Source organism: Helicoverpa zea, chromosome 14 (assembly GCF_022581195.2).
Source record: "Helicoverpa zea isolate HzStark_Cry1AcR chromosome 14, ilHelZeax1.1, whole genome shotgun sequence".
NCBI classification, from domain to species: Eukaryota; Metazoa; Arthropoda; class Insecta; order Lepidoptera; family Noctuidae; genus Helicoverpa; species Helicoverpa zea.
In genome coordinates this window covers 10,686,930-10,708,998 of record NC_061465.1, presented here as the reverse complement: position 1 = coordinate 10,708,998, position 22,069 = coordinate 10,686,930, and the positions used below count along the sequence as shown (strand labels likewise).

Below are 22,069 nucleotides of genomic sequence, written 5' to 3'. Positions count from 1 at the left end.
TTTCTTATTGATGGAAATGAAACAATATTCACGAAGTATCAAGTTTATTCTTTCGTGAAGTTTCCAGCCTTTTGAGCAGTCTTTCGCTGTAAACATTCCATTTCAAGTATTGACGCCGGAATCCCGCCAAATAATTTGACAGACAAATCACAATACCTACGTATGCGAAACTCGCCTTTATTTTGAAGAATTTGTGATTTGATGTGTCAAGTTATTTCGCAAAATTCTAGCGTCTAAAATATTAACTTATCTGTTAATAACATGAATCTAGTGGTATACACACTGTTTTTATTATTTTTCCAAAATGGGCTTGCTTAAAATGAGAACAACTTTATTCCGACAATGCAATAGACACTCCATTATTTTCAATAATTCCCGCTAAAATAACAATTTAAATATAATAAAGATAACTCTCGCGTCGTTTATTCAAATAAAATACAGCTCATATTGTACAGTGCAGTCGCGGCTCTCGTTACGGTAAAGTTTCATGTGTGTGGTGGCGCAAGTAGTGGATGGTTTCACTCCATGCCGGGTGGTAGCGGCTCCATGGGGTTTGGCGGCGGTACGGGCGCTACGACCGGCATTGGTACGAACGGCGGCGGCTCCTGCTGTTGGACAGAAATGACGCTATAAGTTTTCTGACTAAAGTAAGGAGTTAACGATGTATTGTAAGCGACGAAGCTGTCTATTTTATTGAAGCTTTAGGGTAGTGCCAGTATCATAAAACCCCAATGGTATAGTGGTCTAAGGTCTACGCTGGTCAGTGACACTCGGAGGGGGCGGACACAGCAGATATTACCTGGCACGCGGCTCGCACGTGTGCCGGCAGCGCGGCACGCTGGTGCGGCGGGAGCGTGGCCACATGCGTCTGTAGCGCGCGGACGAGCCGCGGCGACTGAGCCAGTGCGGCGATAGCGCGCGGGTCTAGTGACACTCGGGGGGGGCGGACACAGCAGATATTACCTGGCACGCGGCTCGCACGTGTGCCGGCAGCGCGGCACGCTGGTGCGGCGGGAGCGTGGCCACATGCGTCTGTAGCGCGCGGACGAGCCGCGGCGACTGAGCCAGTGCGGCGATAGCGCGCGGGTCTAGTGACACTCGGGGGGGGCGGACACAGCAGATATTACCTGGCACGCGGCTCGCACGTGTGCCGGCAGCGCGGCACGCTGGTGCGGCGGGAGCGTGGCCACATGCGTCTGTAGCGCGCGGACGAGCCGCGGCGACTGAGCCAGTGCGGCGATAGCGCGCGGGTCTAGTGACACTCGGGGGGGGCGGACACAGCAGATATTACCTGGCACGCGGCTCGCACGTGTGCCGGCAGCGCGGCACGCTGGTGCGGCGGGAGCGTGGCCACATGCGTCTGTAGCGCGCGGACGAGCCGCGGCGACTGAGCCAGTGCGGCGATAGCGCGCGGGTCTAGTGACACTCGGGGGGGGCGGACACAGCAGATATTACCTGGCACGCGGCTCGCACGTGTGCCGGCAGCGCGGCACGCTGGTGCGGCGGGAGCGTGGCCACATGCGTCTGTAGCGCGCGGACGAGCCGCGGCGACTGAGCCAGTGCGGCGATAGCGCGCGGGTCTAGTGACACTCGGGGGGGGCGGACACAGCAGATATTACCTGGCACGCGGCTCGCACGTGTGCCGGCAGCGCGGCACGCTGGTGCGGCGGGAGCGTGGCCACATGCGTCTGTAGCGCGCGGACGAGCCGCGGCGACTGAGCCAGTGCGGCGATAGCGCGCGGGTCTAGTGACACTCGGGGGGGGCGGACACAGCAGATATTACCTGGCACGCGGCTCGCACGTGTGCCGGCAGCGCGGCACGCTGGTGCGGCGGGAGCGTGGCCACATGCGTCTGTAGCGCGCGGACGAGCCGCGGCGACTGAGCCAGTGCGGCGATAGCGCGCGGGTCTAGTGACACTCGGGGGGGGCGGACACAGCAGATATTACCTGGCACGCGGCTCGCACGTGTGCCGGCAGCGCGGCACGCTGGTGCGGCGGGAGCGTGGCCACATGCGTCTGTAGCGCGCGGACGAGCCGCGGCGACTGAGCCAGTGCGGCGATAGCGCGCGGGTCTAGTGACACTCGGGGGGGGCGGACACAGCAGATATTACCTGGCACGCGGCTCGCACGTGTGCCGGCAGCGCGGCACGCTGGTGCGGCGGGAGCGTGGCCACATGCGTCTGTAGCGCGCGGACGAGCCGCGGCGACTGAGCCAGTGCGGCGATAGCGCGCGGGTCTAGTGACACTCGGGGGGGGCGGACACAGCAGATATTACCTGGCACGCGGCTCGCACGTGTGCCGGCAGCGCGGCACGCTGGTGCGGCGGGAGCGTGGCCACATGCGTCTGTAGCGCGCGGACGAGCCGCGGCGACTGAGCCAGTGCGGCGATAGCGCGCGGGTCTAGTGACACTCGGGGGGGGCGGACACAGCAGATATTACCTGGCACGCGGCTCGCACGTGTGCCGGCAGCGCGGCACGCTGGTGCGGCGGGAGCGTGGCCACATGCGTCTGTAGCGCGCGGACGAGCCGCGGCGACTGAGCCAGTGCGGCGATAGCGCGCGGGTCTAGTGACACGAGGAGGGGGGCGGACACAGCAGATATTACCTGGCACGCGGCTCGCACGTGTGCCGGCAGCGCGGCACGCTGGTGCGGCGGGAGCGTGGCCACATGCGTCTGTAGCGCGCGGACGAGCCGCGGCGACTGAGCCAGTGCGGCGATAGCGCGCGGGTCTAGTGACACTCGGGGGGGGCGGACACAGCAGATATTACCTGGCACGCGGCTCGCACGTGTGCCGGCAGCGCGGCACGCTGGTGCGGCGGGAGCGTGGCCACATGCGTCTGTAGCGCGCGGACGAGCCGCGGCGACTGAGCCAGTGCGGCGATAGCGCGCGGGTCTAGTGACACTCGGGGGGGGCGGACACAGCAGATATTACCTGGCACGCGGCTCGCACGTGTGCCGGCAGCGCGGCACGCTGGTGCGGCGGGAGCGTGGCCACATGCGTCTGTAGCGCGCGGACGAGCCGCGGCGACTGAGCCAGTGCGGCGATAGCGCGCGGGTCTAGTGACACTCGGGGGGGGCGGACACAGCAGATATTACCTGGCACGCGGCTCGCACGTGTGCCGGCAGCGCGGCACGCTGGTGCGGCGGGAGCGTGGCCACATGCGTCTGTAGCGCGCGGACGAGCCGCGGCGACTGAGCCAGTGCGGCGATAGCGCGCGGGTCTAGTGACACGAGGAGGGGGGCGGACACAGCAGATATTACCTGGCACGCGGCTCGCACGTGTGCCGGCAGCGCGGCACGCTGGTGCGGCGGGAGCGTGGCCACATGCGTCTGTAGCGCGCGGACGAGCCGCGGCGACTGAGCCAGTGCGGCGATAGCGCGCGGGTCTAGTGACACGAGGAGGGGGGCGGACACGGGCACCAGGCGCTCGCAGCACTTCACCCAGCCCTCCCATGCTACTTTGTTTAGCCACACCTGAAAAAGACAAACAGTAAATTCAATAAAAAATCAAAATGTGCAAAAGACACCCTGTATTTAAAAAGAGAATCTCTTGTCTAAATTACAACCAAGCGAACCGACACCTGCATCAGCTTAGACACAATCGCAGCATAAAAAACAAAAGCAGCACACACAGATTCTGTGAAATTCTAAATTAAATTAAAAAAAAATAAAAATAAATAAAAACAGATTCTAAATTTGAAAAAAAAAAAACTTGTTCTCACCTCCTTTTCAATGAGCAGCTGCAATATATTGAGTACGAGCGGCCCAAGGTTGGGGTACAACGTTAACGCTTGCAGTACAGTTCGCATCATCAGCACTGGGATCTCTGGTTCTTCCGTCAACCTCTGCAGTACTGCTGATAGTACCTGAGAGGAATAGAGCGAGTTCATAGAAGTAGCACATAAAGTAGTGCATGTGGGAGTACATAAAGATGTACACCGTGGTAGTATACATAGGGGAGTACATACAGGAGAGTATATAAGTAGCGTTATAGGGGGACTACATAAGGGAGGGGGGAATATAGGGAGAGTACATACGTGGGGTTATAGGGGGAATACATAAGGGGTAATATTGGAGGAGTACATAAGAAGGGTTATAGGGGGAGTACATAAGGGGTAATATTGGAGGAATACATAAAGGGGATTATAGGGGGAACACATGAGGGGGAATATTAAGGGGGCATATAGGGGAGTACATAAAAGGGAATATAGCTGGAGTACATAAGTAGGGTTATATATAGGGGAGACCATAAGGCGGAATATAGAGTACATAAGTGGGGTTACAGAGGGACTACATAAGGGGGAATACATAAGGGGTAATACTGGATGAGTACATAAGTAGGGTTATAGGGGGACAACATAAGGGGGAATTTAGAGAGAGAACATAAGTACGGTTATAGGGGGAGTACATAAGTAGGGTTATAGGAGGAGTACCTATGGGAAAATACAGGAGGAGTACATAAGTGGGGTTAAAGGTAGAGTACATAAGGGGGAATACAAGGGAGTATATAAGAGGTAATATTGGAGGAATACATAAAGGGGAATATAGGGGGAACACATAAGGGGGAATATAGAGGGAGTACATAGGGGAGCATATAAAAGGAAGAAAAAAGTATGAAGTATGTAAAGTCTTTATTTACTTTGCATGTAGGTATCTTTTTCCTTAGGATACAAATATACTCACGTCTTGCGTATAAGTTTGTTTCTCAGCGAAGCAGAGTGCTGTAGCCTTAATGATGTACTTGAGATCCGCCTTGCTCGGGTCTATCAGATGCAGTGTGACCAACAGCTCAGCTGGTGTGACTGGAATTACGTTTATTTATTTACTAGCTGTTTTTACGGGCACTACTCCCCGCACCCAGATAAAAAATAGCCCATAACCTTCCTCTATAAATGGGCTATATGGCAAGAGAAATTTTCAAATCGGTTGAGTTTATTGTTAGTATTGATATTTGCTACCTTCACACAAAACTTATGGTATACCGGTGTGTTTGTCATTCAAAGATAAGTTATGAATAAACGATAAATGCTAGATTTCAATTAGGGGCGTCGCAATAATATGAAAGTGCACACCATGATGACTGTGTTTAAATCATATCATTATAGAAATCTATTTTACTTTTATGTTTTATTTGTAGAAATGAATGAACTATTTACTTACAAATCATTATACTATAGACTGAAATCAAAAACAGAATATTTATTTTACATCAATTCACTATTTAATATCTGATCCTTCAAAGTTTTAGAACTAAAAGTAGGTTTGTAACTTGTAAATAACTTACCTGGTGAATTCTCATCGTGTGGATTCTGTAGACCCAGAAGTTTGTTGAATACTTCTTTTACGACCATGGGATTTAATTTGATTAACTTCGGTAGAGCTGCAAGGATCTATAATAATAAAAAGTATACTCAGAAGAAAGAAGGGACCGTCTTTTTGGGAAAGGCCCAGTCTCCTCCAAAATGGAGCGGAGCAGACAAATAGAATTTCGTTGTTCAAAAAAATCTCGTCTCCGCCCATTCAGTAGTACCTCTAAACGAAAAATTCTGGTGGTTCTAAAGTTTCCTACAAAAACTTTGAAGTTTCTGAAATGTACACTTAGTTACAAACTCTTATTATAAATTAAATTATTTATCAACACTTAGAATTCTTAATGACAATAAAAACTCCACGCAAGAAATTATTCTATGATAGTAGTGGCAATAAAAATTGATTAATGTTGTTACCTCTTTTTTGGACAATCCAGTGAGAACAGGAATAAGGAACCGCACATCCGACACTCTGGTCGCGTACAGCTCGCGTACTTTCGACACCAACTCTTGTGATGGTGGGGCTGGGGACAAAATTACTAAATATAACTTCACTGCAAAAAATATACTAATACTACGAAGATGACGGTGCGAACCTGGCAGCGGTCCATCTTTGTCGTTAACATAACCTGCCTAGCCTTTGGATTAGGGAAGTGTATAAGTGGATTTTCGTACTGTAAAATTACTGTTTGCTAGCCTTAAATCCAGATCACGTCACTCCTTAGAAATATATTTGAGGCCGGAAAAATCTTTAATTATTCCGCAGTGTTAGGGACTGTGAAATAATTCAAGATTTTTGGAGATAAGGGAAGTTAAAAAGTCATTTCTGGCAAGTTAGTTTGGGAGATGCAAGAGATTTGAGAGATCTTTTCGCCCACCTTGCCCATCCAGTTTCCTCGAACCTTCTAGAATTATTTATCCTTACCTTTCTGGAAAGTAAGTTTGAGAGCTGCAAAAGTTTTGATATTTTCGCAGACCAACCTATTTGGGGGGGATAATGGTAGGTTCTAGTGGCCTTACTACAAAAACTTTAACAACTGTTTTACACTTGTCTAAAAAAAATATGGCTCCAAAATGAACCATATGTCAACGTCATAATTTGACATTTTTTTAGACAAGTCTTAAACTGACGTTAAAAAGTTTTTGTGGTAAGACGGTAGCTGTTTAAGGTACCTTTCTCGGTGAATATATGCACGAGCCGGATGAGCAGCGTCTCGGCGCCGCGCGGACAGTCGTCCCCGCGGCGCCTCGCTCGGTGGACTCGATGTAGCTTACCTAACGAGCCTAGCCTTCTTATAGCTTAAGGAGTGTCTTAGAAGACTGTCAGACCCCTAAAGGACCTCAAAACCTCACCAAAGTGACTTCTAGAAAGTAAGTTTGGAAGCTGCAAAAGTTTTGATATTTTCGCAGACTAACCTATTTGGGGGGATAATGGAAGTTTGTAGCTGTTCAACGTACCTTTTTCAGTGAATATATGCACGAGGCGGGTGAGCAGCGTCTCGGCGCCGCGCGGACACTCGTCCAGCAGCGCCACGTAGGCGTCGCTGAGCTGCACGGCCTGCGCGGCGGCGGCGCCTCGCACGGGCGCCTCGATGGCGCGGAGCACGCAGCGCTTGGCTTCGGAGCCCGCGCAACCGTACACGCGGGCGATTTCGATTATTAGCTCTGAAAAGGGGGACTTTTTTAGTACAGAAGTATGGAAAAATATGCTTAATTAGGAAATGAACTAAATGTAATAAATGTCGGTTCTTAAAGCTTCTGTTTACTATAGATTTTTAAGTTCAACTTTACCAAGTTCACAGTTATGTTAAGAAAAATAAACGTTTATATTGAGTAAATAGGTACTATAGAAGTTAACCAAGTTAGGTCCTTGTGAAGGAAATAATTTCGAATGTTGCTGTATGTCATGCGAACTCGCACATTTTGTCTTTTAAAATACACTTCGCTTTGTGGTTTAAATTACAATAACATTGCTAAAGTTAACAATCATTTGGAAATAAGTCTCGATATTATAAAGTTCCTTCATAGATTTAAAGCTACGGTAATTCTAGCAATATACAAATCAAAATCTTCGAAACCAATTATATACGAAAGGTAGGTTAACAAATAAAAACATCAAATTAACTCACCTTCATTCTCCACCAACAGTGCCATCACAAGATTTAGACAGATATGGTACAGTTCATCGGACCACGCAACCCGTCCCCTCGTGTCACACAGCTCCGGAGGCGGGTGGTTCAACGCTATGAACCCGAGGTATAACAACGCGTGCTTCTCAATAACCTTGCGGACCGAATCAGTACTGCGCTTGTAGATTTTCAGTGAAGATTTTAGAACAACGTCGCGTATTTCTTCGCTCTCGTTCACTGGAAATGGAAGAAAATGTTAGCAATTTTGAACTTTGAAAGTCTGACTTTAAGGTGCATTGTTGAATATGTAATATGGACGCCGCATCAAAATAATTAAGGGAACGTTTATGGCTAAATATTTGTCACTAATGCTTATTTCAGAACTGCAATATTAACGACTACAATATTTGAAACCAGTATAGAGCTAGACTTTTATAGCACATCATAATAGTGGAAATTAACAAACACAAATTAATATGAACTTCATATACTTACAAACATGACACAGCAGCGATGCCACATACTTATGCGCACGCGGTGGTCGCATCAGACACAACTCCTCTAAAAGGTCAAGCGCGAGCAGTGCCACCTTATCCTCCGTCACCAAGTGCTTCAGATAATCCACGGCTTCATCCGTCACCACTGGACATTCAGAGTAAATCTTCCTTAACAACATATCCTTTGCACCTTCCATTATAGGATCCCCACTTTCACTAATCTGTGTTATCAACGCACAAAGCAACTGATTGTAGTTCTGATCGTGTTTCTCGTGTACCTTTGGCTGTAAGGTAACCGGGTGACGGTTAAACCCTTGCATGAAGGCATACTCCTCATACAACCATGACAATGCCAAGTCGATTCTATTCGTAGGGTCTTCTAGTATGTAGTTTAGGACCAGTTCTCGTAACTCTGGTGTGTAACTCGATGCGAATATCGTGATGAACTTGGCTCGAATATTTGATGCGCCCCCTATCGCACTCTCTTTCTCTGCCGCTAAGATTCTGCTGACAGCTTGTAAGATCAACCGCTCTTTAATCTCCTTAGGGATAGGACGCGTGATTTCTTGCAGTTTCAGCAACTTCACTTTCTGTTTAAGCTTAGGTACTGTAGGTGTTTGCGGAGGTACCGGCTTTTCTTTGTCCTTTTGCTTTCTTTCCTCTTCTTTCAAATGATCCTGTCTAGTTTCTTCCATAAGCTTTGAAACTGCACTTTCCACCTGCCTATCTGCCTTTGTTGACTCTTGAAGTTTTGCTACGGCGTTTTTAAGCGTCACTTTTTCTTCGTCGTCTCTTAGCAACGGTATTTTGGCGGCTAAATCAGATAAAGGTGATGTCTGCTGTGGTGGTGCTGCCACTGGCTCTTCCTTTTTATTTATCACAGCTAGAAACATTTTCGCTAAACTTCTCTTTTGTGCTTTCGAGCCAGAGTTAGGAATAGGTTTGTAGACATTCACAAATGTGCTCGGCATTTCACTAGGCAGGTGATTGACAAGAGTGTGTGTTACGAGGTTCACAACATTATCTACATTGTTTAGACCATCGAATATTGAATCTTCTGTGGGTACTATAGGCTGTCTTACTACGGGAACGCCACTGACAGTAGCAGGCTGACTATCATCATCAAAGAGATTAAAGTCACTTCTACTGTTACTATTGCTGTCACTACCCTGACTGTTGCTCTGAGGAGAATCTATTCTAATCCTCTTAGCCGGCGCATCTCCATTCTTAATTTCCCCTAAACGTTTATTCCTCTTTTCTTTAGGCATTACTTTATTTATCTCCTGTGTGGTCATCCCTATGTCGATCAACAGCTGTGTCAACTGTGGCATCATGTCGTTCGAAGAGGGATGCTTTATTAAGTTCACAAGCAGCATTTTAAGATGTTTCCGAACAGAATTGACCTGAGATTGCGACAGCGTGGGCGGTAGCGTCGTGTGTAGGTCGCCTAAGGCCTGTATGACTCGCGGCATGAACTTCGGCCTGAATTTGGCGAGGAGACAGAGTGTCGTCATACAGGCCATCAAGTTCACACTAGATATGTGTTGCGAGTTGTGGAATTTTACTAGAAGCTTGAATATGTGTCTGGAAGATGGAAATGACCATATAATTATAGCTGTGTTCTTATTTGAAAATTTTGAAAGTCGAGTTTCCAATGACTCATTGAACAAATAAAGTATCAAATCAAAAAAAAAATATGATGATTTAGTGCCTACACTTTTTGATGTAAATAATGAAGGATGGTTTAGTTACTATTAAAATCTTTTAAACAGCCAACTTTTGCCAAAAGTGAAATAAATATCAATGAACTCTAACTTACTCAGATTCCTCTTCCAAAGCCCTCCTATTGATGAAGGTCATGTTAGCCGGCAGGGTGTCCAGACTGAACTCGTCTCCGGCACCATCGGAAGGAGTCTGTAGTAATACCACTTCCTCCAAGAACTTGATGGAGTGCGTCCTGATGCCCTCATTGTCATTGTCTATCATGTTTAGTACTAGCAGCTGTTGATAGAAAATGTTAAAGTATATACCCCAGCCCAGTTGTAGTTTTAGCCGAGTCGGGGAAATAAGTTCTAGGTTTCATTTTGTAAATGGGCACATGCACATAGAGCACACAAAAAATTTATCTGTTTTTTTTACTGGTTTTGGTGTACAAAAGTATATTACTGTTTCCTTGTAATATCAAAACGAAGACAAATATTGAGTTGAATATTTATTGTTATCTATTATTTTATTGTAGCTGTTTGTCCCCAATTTCATTTGCATCCTGTGGGAACTACTACCAGTTTCAGGATAAAATAAAGCCAATGTCACTCGGGGATAATGTAGCCAATAGTAAATGATCTTTTTACATCAATAGTTTCAGAGCCTTTAGGCTACAAACAAACAACCGAGAAACCCCTCCTTATATTATGGGAACAAATATAATGATCACCATAAAATGCTTTGATACCCTTAGTTTTGTAACCAGAAATATCTACTGAACACCAGAAAAATAAAGTCTAAAAATGTAATAGTACCAGCTATTTAAGTCACGACTTCACTTTAAATTGTATTCGACCACCAAATTTAGTAAATGATCACCAACTCTTGACGACCAAATTAATGTATTATTTTTGCCTAAATAAGTCACTGTGATTGCCATAAAATGTAGGCTTATTACCAAATAAAGTATGTACGGTTACATGTCCGTACATTTGTATTATTTTGTTATTTCTACTTATTTCGCTAATTCGGCACCTTACGTTAATTGAGGTCGATTAGCGGCGAGTGCGAAAGAGTACACCGGCCGATACTGACGTCGCGTGTGATCCACTTTACTTTACTAAAACTTGTAACTTTGATAAGAATAAACAGTGAACTTAAACTATAACTTCTTCTGATTGCACTCCAATACTCTACCTAACTACTACTCTACTGTCTGTGCGACGTAACACATCGTACATTTTGGTCCTTCGACAATAACACTTAGTGCTTCTGGTGACTTATACTGCGATAGCGAATCGGTGGCTTGGCCTCCCACAAGCGGGTCTCACCAAGTCGATTGAGAAGTCGAATTTCGTAGTGGCGGTCTCGGAGCGCGCTGAGTATCCAGGAACCAGCACCTAACTGAGGTATTGAATCTACTACAACTTACTATCATAACTTAACTAAGAAAATGGGGTTAACTGCTCAAGAAGCTACTTTTGAGAGCATCAAGGCACTCTGTTCTAACTACAAAAAGGACAGCGCCAGCAGAAAGACGGAAAGCTACTTACAGCAACGTCTTGCTAAACTAGAACAACTGTGGGAAGAATTTGAACATAGACACATAACAAAGCTAGAAGTACTTGAAGACAAGTCGAATATTAACTACTTCACTAACAAGGTTTATGAAAAAACTAAACAGCTGTACGAATCGACTAAAAGTCATATGAAAGAATTACTATTTACTCAACAAAAGCAGAAGGAGTCCTTAGACGTCAATTTAATTGAGATTCTCCAAGATAAAGCTGATGAGAAGACTAAAGAACTTATGGCTCAACAAGAAGCTAGATTCAAAGCGTTGAAAAGAGCTATGACGAAGATTGACCTTGAATTTATTACCGAAAAGTGGGAATTGGAAGATTGCGTATCAACTTTGAAAACTAAATGGGATTGTATTGAGAAGATACACTGGGAACTGGAAGGTGCGCTGAAAGATCAAAGCTTTAAAGACGAATACATGCAGAAGTTTGAGGATATTGAAAACAGGTACGACAGTATTAGAAAAGCACTAAATAGTAAGATCTGGTCGAATGCTCATTACCAACGATCCGCGCCGAAAATTGAAATTCCTGAGTTCTCTGGTAACTATATTCAGTGGATTTCTTTCAAAGATATTTTTCTCGAAACTATTCACAACAATCCAACCATCCCTAAGTCGCAAAAAATGCAACATCTAAAAACTAAATTAAAGGGTGAAGCGGAACGCCTAGTACAGCATCTGTCAATAAACTCTGATAACTATGATTCATGCTGGGAGATGCTGATACATCGGTATGATAATCGCCGTCTTCAGTTTACCTCATTCATGAACGCCATGCAGCAATTACCCACGATTCAGCAACCGAATGCATATAACCTGAAAAGGATGCACGGCAACATCAATGAAAGCTTGAACGGCCTCGCCAACATGGGAGCCCAAGTGTCCACTTGGGGACCGATTATTGTGCACTATATGTCACAGAAATTGGACACCGTTACTTTTAACGAATACGTAAAAGAAATGAAGAATAACCGAGAAATTCCTGACCTACAAGAGTTTTTGTCATTTCTGGAATCAAAATTTCTAGCTTACGAGACTGTTAAAAGCTGCCAAAAGGACTCATTTATCCCTCAAAAGCAATATTTCAATAAACCTTATAACAAGAGTCTCAATGGCCCTAACAACAACTACAAGCCTTACAACAACAAATTCAACTTCATGAAAAAATCAACCTTATTAGAAGGCAATAAGGAGATTTCAAAAACATTTCATGCGTCATATGGACAGTGCCCATTTTGCAGCGGTGATCACGTGCTGATGCGGTGCGATAAATTTCTTGACCTAGATTGCGCGGGTAGAAACAAAACAGTGGCAAAACTCAACGTCTGCAAAAATTGCCTATACAGTCACGGCTACGGAAAGTGCAACTCACCGAAAACATGTAAAGACTGCAATGCAAAGCATCATACATTATTACATATGAATAAATATAACACTGAAACTTCTAGACAATTTACAGGGAATGATATCCAGCCTCGACCTTCCACATCAACTCAACAAGCTCATCACTTATCGACGAATGACATTGAAGTTCTTTTAACTACTGTTCAGGTCAAAATAAAAGCTGTTGACGGGACTTACGTCACGATGCGCGCGCTTCTGGATCAGGGAGCGCAAGTGAACTTAATGACTGAAAACGCTGCCCAACTGTTACGACTGCCGAGAACAAAACTAAACGCCACTGTCTCTGGAATAGGGTCAGCTGCTGGAAATTGCAGGGGACTGGTCAATTTGGACTGTCAATCCATTCACTCCGATTTCAAGTTTGAAGCTCAGGCTCTAGTTCTACAGAAAATTACGAACAAACTTCCTAACAACACCTTTAATAAAACTAACTGGACTCACCTCCAAAACTTAAAGCTGGCTGACCCGGACTTTAATAGGTCAAGCTCCGTCGACCTGCTGCTGGGGGCAGAGGTTTATTCCGAAGTAATCCTAGACGGTGTGCTGAAAGGGAATCAAGGCTCTCCAACAGCACAACATACTCACTTAGGCTGGATATTGTGTGGAAAACTCGAAACATTTCACTGCCACGTAGCTCTGATAGATACCACTGATCTGTCAAGATACTGGGACAGTGAAGATATAACCGTAAGCTCTGCAGATATTAGCCCAGAGGATAAGTGTGAAATCTTCTATCAAGAGACTACTAGAAGAGCTCCCGATGGGAAATACGTCGTCAAAATGCCTATGATGCAAAATTACGAACAACAGCTAGGAAACTCAAAACCTACCGCAATTTCTCAGTTTTTACAATTAGAGAAACGGTTGAATAAAAATGAAAACTTATCACGCAGCTACAAAAACTTTATGAACGAATATTTGCAATTACAACATATGAGACTAACGGCGAGTCGAGTTACGTCAGAAAACAATAACAATGAAAATTTCTTCCCGCATCATCCCGTACTCAATGAGAACTCTAGCACCACGAAATTGAGAGTTGTGTTTAATGGTGCTCAGGTGACTTCAAGTGGAAAAAGTTTAAACAGTCTGATGGAAAAAGGACCTAACCTACAAAAGGACATTCAAGACTTAATACTTAAATGGCGAACGTATCAATATGTCTTCACGGCAGACGTCGAGAAGATGTTCAGATGCATCTGGCTTCATGAAGAACAACAAAACCTTCAGAAGATCATATGGCGCACGTCAGCTGATCACATGTTACAAGAATATGCTCTATGTACTGTAACATATGGTACAAAATGCGCGCCGTGGCTAGCGATGCGAACGCTAAAACAACTTGCAATTGATGAGCGACACAATTATCCTGAGGCAGCAAATATTCTGGAAAATGAGCTGTACGCCGATGACCTCGTTAGCGGTCATAATTCGCTTAAAGCAGCAAAATACCTTCAAGCTGAACTTATAAAACTCCTAGAGGCAGGAGGAATGAATCTACGTAAGTGGACCAGTAACAACTCTGAATTATTGGAACATCTAAGTGAGGACAAAATTTTGAAAACTACTTTCAACTTTAAGCAGGAAGATTCCATGAAAACGCTGGGATTAGGCTGGAATCCGAACGCAGATACTTTCACTTTTAACTGGAAAATAGCTGAAAATAGCAAGAAACCGTTGACGAAACGAATTTTGCTTTCACAAATATCTCAACTCTACGATCCTATGGGGTTTCTTGCACCGATAACTATTTTATCAAAACTTATCTTTCAACGTGTATGGACAGAAAAACTAGACTGGGATGATACCTTGCCTGTTGACATACAGACTCAATGGATGAAGCTGAAAAATGAACTACCTGAGATAAAAAATATACAACTTAATAGATGGATCGGTAGTCATAATAACAAAATCGATTTATTTGGATTTTGTGACGCCAGCGAAAAAGCTTTCGCTTGCGTTGTATACGCTCGTACAATGACCGAGTGTGGACAACCGCGTGTCACATTGCTGACGGCAAAGACTAGGGTTGCACCACTCACACAAAAGTTGTCGCTACCTCGACTTGAGCTCTGCGGTGCGCTACTACTATCCAAACTTATAGACAAGGTGACTAAAGCACTTAAAGGCACAAGCGTAACGACATGGGCTTGGTCTGATTCTCAAGTAGTACTGGCATGGCTGCAAGGAGAACCATCTAAATATGAAAAGTACGTTGAAAATAGAGTATTGACTATTCGGAAGGTGATACCAGCTTCACATTGGTTATACATAGAATCTAGAAACAATCCCGCAGATTGCGCCACTAGGGGCCTATACCCAAGTAAGCTACTCAACTTTTCTTTATGGTTTACGGGGCCCGAAGTGCTGAAAACTTTCCAAGTTGAAACTAACATCGAGCAAACAGTGAAATGCTTTACAACAAAAATTGAGGAAAAACAAGTAGCGACAGCCCTTAAACAATCGAACGACATAATAAATGAATTATTACAGAAACATAGTTCTTTAACTGTAGTACAACGAACTATCGCTTGGATTCTACGATTCTGCAAAAACGCACGGATTAGCAAACAAACAACGAAGAAAAATGACACCGAATCACATATGTTGTCACCGTGTTACTTGAAACCGAATGAATTATTTATCGCTATGAATTTAATAACGCAGAAGGTCCAGAGATATGACTTTGAAACGGAATACGAATTGTTATCAAAAAATCAATTATTACCTAACAAGAGCCCACTTTGCAAACTGAACCCATACCTAGACGAGGATGGCGTTATGCGGGTTGGCGGTCGATTGAATAAAACTAATTTACCTGCGGGCGTAAAGAACCCTGCAATACTTTCGAAGACGGGCAGACTAACACTACTGATTATCTCGCAAGCTCATGCCGCCACACTTCACGGAGGCGCTCGACTCACCCTCGCTTATATCCGCCAACGATTTTGGATAATAGGTGGTAACAGAGTCGTCAAAACTGAGATTCGCAAGTGTATTCGCTGTCACCGGTTCCGGTCCATCGAAAACCACCAACTCATGGCGGATCTTCCACCACAGCGGGTCAAACCGTCACGGCCATTTACACACTGCGGGATCGACTTCACAGGTCACGTGGATGTTAAACTAAACAAAGGGAGAGGAGTGAAAACCTCCAAGGGCTATATTGCTATTTTTGTGTGCATGGCGACAAAAGCCGTTCACATCGAGCTTGTGTCAGATTTAAGTACAGAGGCTTTTATGATGGCCTTTCAGAGAATGTGTTCAAGACGCGGGACACCACAAGTAATGTACTCTGACTGCGGCACTAACTTCAAAGGAGCTTCCCGAATGCTGAATAGAGAGTTTGAATATTTTCTAAAGGAACTTTCTCCTGAGTTATTTAGTGAAGTGAGTAAAATGAAGGTGGAGTGGCAGTTCAACGCACCCGCCTGGCCGACCGCCGGGGGTCTATGGGAAGCAGCGGTGCGGTCGATGAAGCATCATCTTCGCCGTGTTCTAGGTGAGCAGAAACTCACCTTCGAAGAGTTTACTACCCTGCTAGCTAAAATAGAGGCTTGCATGAACTCACGGCCATTATGTCCGCTCACTGAAGACCCCGACGAATTTTATCATTACCTAACACCTGGCCACTTTCTTACTGGCAGCCCTACGCTTACACTTCCGATATCAGACTATGAAGATGACCGGTATCTTAACATAAGAAAGAGATGGCAACTAACTGAACACATGTTCCAGAGTTTTTGGAGAACCTGGTCAAATGACTATCTAACTACACTGCAAACTCGTAGCAAATGGAGGAAAGCTACCCCGAACATAAAAAATGGAGATATCGTTTTAATAAGAGACAACAATATTCCCCCTGGGAAGTGGGCCATGGGTCGGGTGATTGAAGTTTATCCTGGAAGTGATGAACGTGTGCGAGTCACAGCTATTAAAACGCAAGCTGGCATAATCAAGCGACCAATTACGAAACTATCAGTACTACCGATTGAACGTGACAACAAGCAAATAGACGATTCAGCAAATCGAGGCGCGATTCAGGCCAACTATACAACAAAACCTAAAGCAAGGCAGTATCAAACTGGAAAGAGTAAAGGTTTCACCATGTTTACAACACTTCTTACACTATTTGTTCTGCTTATGAGTACAAACGGTTTGACCGTAGAAGACTCAGGAAATAACGTTCAAGTTGCCAACCTTGGAAGAAATCGTCCTTTATATTATGAAACGGTTGGAAAGGCACAGTTGATACATGATGAATGGAGACTTTTGATGTATTATAACCTCACAACTTACTGGAGCGGAGTTGAGAAGCTGCAAACCTACCTGCAAGGACTATCGGGACTATGCGATAGATTGGACCCACGGTACTGTAAACCCACACTTGGACAACTTTCGCATGAACTAGAGATCTTCAACTACTACAACAACATTCTGCTTGCTCCACACAAACAACTTGCTGGTCGAAACAAACGCGGTTTGATCGATGGAGTGGGTTATGTGGCGAACAACCTATTTGGTATTCTTGATCAGCGTTTTGCAGATCAATATCAAACCGATATTCACGCGGTAAAAAAGAACGAAGCCCACTTGTTGGAACTAATAAAAAACCAGACTTCTATTATAGAACTGGAAAACAACATTTTAAGAAGAAACGAAGTCAACATCAACCGACAATTTGCTGCCATAAACAATTTCATGAAGCACACTGACTTGAGATTGGCGAGTATCGAATCTGGAATCGAGATGTCTATGGCAACGAGTTTTTTAACTTCAGCGTCACTTACAGCGTATTTGTTACTCACAAACTTGAGAAACATCCAAGACATGCTCTACGACAGCCTGGTCGAAATTTATAAAGGACATATGAATGTACAACTACTTACACCGGTGAAATTAAGTGAACAACTAGATAAGATATCTGCAAGACTACCTAAAACGTTAACATTGCCAATACAAGATACGCAAAGTGACATCAGAGACTTATACAAATTACTGTACGTGCGAGCCCGAATTACAGATAGCTTTTTCATGTTCGAAATTCATATTCCCTTGGCTAGAAATGAAGAGTTTATGATATACCATGTCATGCCTCTGCCAATGAAAACTGCAGATACTGAAGAGAAAATGTTAGCTGAGGTGTCATCCAAATTTATCGCTGTAAATCTGGAGAAAAATACCTACGCTAGCTTAAATGACAAAGAGATGGATAACTGCATTCAACGCAATCACGATAACTTCGTTTGCATCCTTAATTTGCCTGTTTACAATTTACAAAATCAAAATGCGCCATGTGAAGCAAAGTTAATAGGTCATCAAACGACCTCGCCTTGTACTGGAAAGAAAACACAATGCGATAACGATTGGATCGAGTTACATACAATAAACACCTGGCTGGCGATTTGCTGCGATGTATGCACATTTCGAACCGTATGTGCGAGCGACGTTCAGACAGTTGTTATCAATGCGTCATCAATTGTGTCCTTAGGCGCAGGATGTCTTATTCAAACTAAGGACTTAACTATCTACTCCCACAACAACTATGACAGCCAAGCCAGAGTAGAAACTGACCTGAAGATACCATCTTTAAATATGTCTCTAAACCGCATTATTAGCTCACGACCGGCATATAAAATAGAAATTATGAAGGATGACTCTATTAACAAGATCGATAAAGACATACAGAACATTAAGCAAGAACAAATACTTCCAACCAACATCTCGTCCCATGATGTACACCAGTATGTCATTTGTTATTTGGGTTTGGCCATGGCAATAACAGCTGGCATCATATGGGCCGTAAAAAAACGCTGGTTCCGTACTAAGGGTACGCCAAGTAAGGAACGTCATTACGAGGATGTGGTACCAGGGACCCAACGTTCTACTCCAGCCCCACCAGAGAGGTCCGGGGGGCGAAACGGCCAGCTGGCACCCTCGGCGTCGGGAGCGCCAGGTCGCGGCGACTACGCACGCCCTAGTCTACGCCGGGAACCGAAGCTGGAATTTAACTTCGAATAATGTTCCATATTTGTTAATTTTACCAATTCTTTTAATTTTGTTGTTAAAAGTGGATATCACGATGACTTCTTTTTTCTTGTTTTTCTTGTTTATTTTTTTCTTTCTTTTCGGGTTAAGAGTATGTACGGTTACATGTCCGTACATTTGTATTATTTTGTTATTTCTACTTATTTCGCTAATTCGGCACCTTACGTTAATTGAGGTCGATTAGCGGCGAGTGCGAAAGAGTACACCGGCCGATACTGACGTCGCGTGTGATCCACTTTACTTTACTAAAACTTGTAACTTTGATAAGAATAAACAGTGAACTTAAACTATAACTTCTTCTGATTGCACTCCAATACTCTACCTAACTACTACTCTACTGTCTGTGCGACGTAACACATCGTACAAGTATTATGATGCCATATTAAGTTATGTGTCCGGCTTGCAATGCATGCGTGAGTGTCAGTATGACGAGTGACAGGGGAAAATGAAAGAAATTGACATATTGCGCCGACCCCAAGTAAAATTGGGAACAGGGCAGGAGAAAGAAGAAGAAGAATGTGTTTCTCAATACACTCCCTCGAAAACACACTCTTATCGCACTGTTTAGAGGCATGCAATAGACAATTTTCCACCCTAGTGCAGGAAAAGGGTCCCCATAATGTTATTACATTTATTGTATCAGGCCGAACTTATTTTTTTGGAGTCAGTTTACTTAAACAGGATAGCAAGATGTAAAAACTTTGATTATCATTTTATATTAAAAAGCTGGTATAATTTTGATGATCATTTACTACTTTTGGGATAACAATGATTTATTTGGACTCATTTTGCTTAAATAGGATAGCAGAATTTAAAAACTTTGGTTATAATCTTCTTTAAAATGGTGGTTTAATTTTGGTGATCATTTACTATTTTTGGCTTACGCATGATTTATTTTGGAGTAATTTCACTTAAATAGGATAGCAAAGTGTTAAAACTTTGGTTATAGTTTTACATTAAAATGCGAGTTTCATTTTGGTGATCATTTACTGTTTTTGTCTGCTATTTGTTACTATATCGGGTGATCAGTTAAACATAAGCCTTATATTATTACAGATAAATATTAGTCACACGAACCTTCAACTGAGTAATATTCTCCCACACATACTGCATCTCACTAACATCGGTGGCCCCCTGACAGATCCACATCAGTGTGTTACGGTACACAATACTGGACGCTTGTATCGCTCGCTTCTGTACTGCGATTACAGAGTCACTGACTAACAGACGCAGTTGGGCTATTATTTTTGGTAGATATTGCCGATGTAGTTTGCTGAAATATTTATAAAATAATATGGTATATTGTACAACAGTTTTCCTTTTGAAACCTATTGAGAAGGTTGCTCCTCACAGTTCTTTTTGCATCCCTTGTGAAAGACAGACACAAGTTACTATTGCATTAATTTATCCAAACTAATATTATAAATGCGAAAGTAACTCTGTCTGTCTGTCTGTCTGTCTTTCTGTCTGTCTGTCTGTCTTTTCTTCACGCCTAAACTACTGAACCGATTTGTGTGAAATTTGGTACAGACATAGTTTGAAACTTGAGAAAGGACATAGGATAGTCTTTATTACAAAAAAAAAATAAAAATAAAATTATTCCGGACATATAGCGCCATCTATTGGTCAAATCAAAAATCTGCTGGTAGTCACTATTCCACGCGAACGAAGTTGCGGGCAAAAGCTAGTACATAATATTAGTAAAAATAATGTAAACATTCTACATAGTTTATTAAACTGACAGAAAATAAGCACTATGGTTAAAATAATTCTACAAAACATTTTAGACGCAGCATGATCAAAAGTAAGGTCATCAGCCTTATTATTATCCTTCCAATGACAAATACAGCATGTACTTATGTTTTGGTCAGTGGGTCGTCTTAGTTTGTACATCTTTGAAACAATTAGCAAAAGACCCTAGTTCAACGTACATCTTTTGAAGACAATACACAAAGACAACAATACTATAATGAGTTACTATGACTAACAATAACACCTTTACTCACCTCAGTTCTTCAATAAACGAGATGACCTGCTTCTTAACATCAGTAGACTTATCATTCACGTAAGCAAGAATATTCTCCATGTACAGAGGAAGCATGGATGAACATTGATGCAGCAAGAGTTCCACCACTTTCCTGACACAATCCGCTCTCCGGTTGCCTTCCGACATCCCCGCATCGTTTATCCATTGTATAACCTTTAGAACAGACAATACTCAGCTTTTTAACCGATACAATAACCATTTAGAACAGATTTTGATAAAAATACAACGATATTTTCGTAAGCTTCGCGCGTTGAATCCACGAACCTGGTTTTGAGCGGCGGTAATACTCTGTTTGCTAGATAAACTAGCCATTTTGTTATATAATTAAGTTACTTATAATGTTATTAAGTTAATTAAATCGATATCATCGCTTATTATCATTTAATCATTAAAGAAATCAAGAAAATTTTATGAACAAATACGATCACATCGCAACGTTTTATGTTTATGCAAATAAATTGAGTAGTCATGTTAGAATGAGACGGATACTTTTTGAAACCCAAACGCTGTCCGCGTTAGACAGAGACAAAATAGAAACTTTGCCCATTTGTACGGTTTTTTATTTAGTAGTATAATATCATGACATTTGGATCCAGTGTTGCTAGAGTAAATATAAGTTAGGTGAGGTCCAAAAACCAAAATATCATTATAAAAATATCAAGTAGGTAATGTTTCTCATTAATTTTCTTAAATAGTATTTGAACGTATTTTTTTACTATAGTTATAATAATAACTATAATTTAAAGGAAACCTTCCATTTATTACCCATACACTGGCTGATATAAGTAAAAAAATTTAGGAGAGGCTATTTGTTGTTAAAAAGAAATTAAACTTTAATGGCATACTTAAATATTTTCAGCCAAAATGGCCAGCTCTTTGTGTTAAATTGCAATGCATAGGTTGCATATCAAATAAATAAAAATAATGGTGTGATTATACTTCTAATACAATCTAAAACCAATTTATGTATTCAAATCAATTTTAGCTACTTGAAAAACCTCGTGGTACTTGAAAAAGTTCGTGGTGGCCTAATGGTTAAAAGAACCAACCTCTCGAGTATGTGGGTGTGGGTTCGATTCCAGGTCAGGCAAGTACCAATGCAACTTTTCTAAGTTTGTATGTACTTTCTAAGTATATCTTGGACACCAATGGCTGATAAAAAGGTGAAGGAAAACATCTTGAGGAAACCTGGACTATAGTCTGAAATCACCAACCCGCATTGAGCAAGCGTGGTGATTAATGCTCAATCCTTCTCCATGTGAGAGGAGGCCTGTGCCCAGCAGTGGGACGATAAAAAAAAAAGGCAGTAACAGTAACAGTAACAGAAAAACCAACTGCGTATAAAAACT

The 22,069-nt window shown here is 43.3% G+C and overlaps 1 protein-coding gene across 2 annotated transcripts; it reads right to left on the bottom strand.

The window, feature by feature from the left end:
- Window positions 1–27: 27 nt before the first annotated feature.
- Window positions 28–21,165, bottom strand: LOC124636174 (symplekin). 2 transcript variants are annotated; one of them, XM_047172116.1, is made up of 13 exons: window positions 20,985–21,165; window positions 20,680–20,873; window positions 19,751–19,946; window positions 9,755–9,936; window positions 7,934–9,519; window positions 7,439–7,675; window positions 6,768–6,974; window positions 5,727–5,833; window positions 5,285–5,390; window positions 4,684–4,802; window positions 3,723–3,866; window positions 3,262–3,474; window positions 28–608 (listed from the first exon to the last, which is right to left on the bottom strand). In XM_047172116.1, exons 1-13 carry the CDS (start codon window positions 21,030–21,032, stop codon window positions 519–521), a joined length of 3,429 nt encoding a protein of 1,142 aa, XP_047028072.1. In that variant the 5' UTR covers window positions 21,033–21,165; the 3' UTR covers window positions 28–518. The 2 variants fall into 2 exon arrangements, with proteins under 2 accessions (XP_047028072.1, XP_047028073.1); XM_047172117.1 differs by lacking the exon at window positions 28–608 and adding an exon at window positions 2,586–3,159 and having other exon boundaries at window positions 3,325–3,474.
- Window positions 21,166–22,069: the final 904 nt, after the last annotated feature.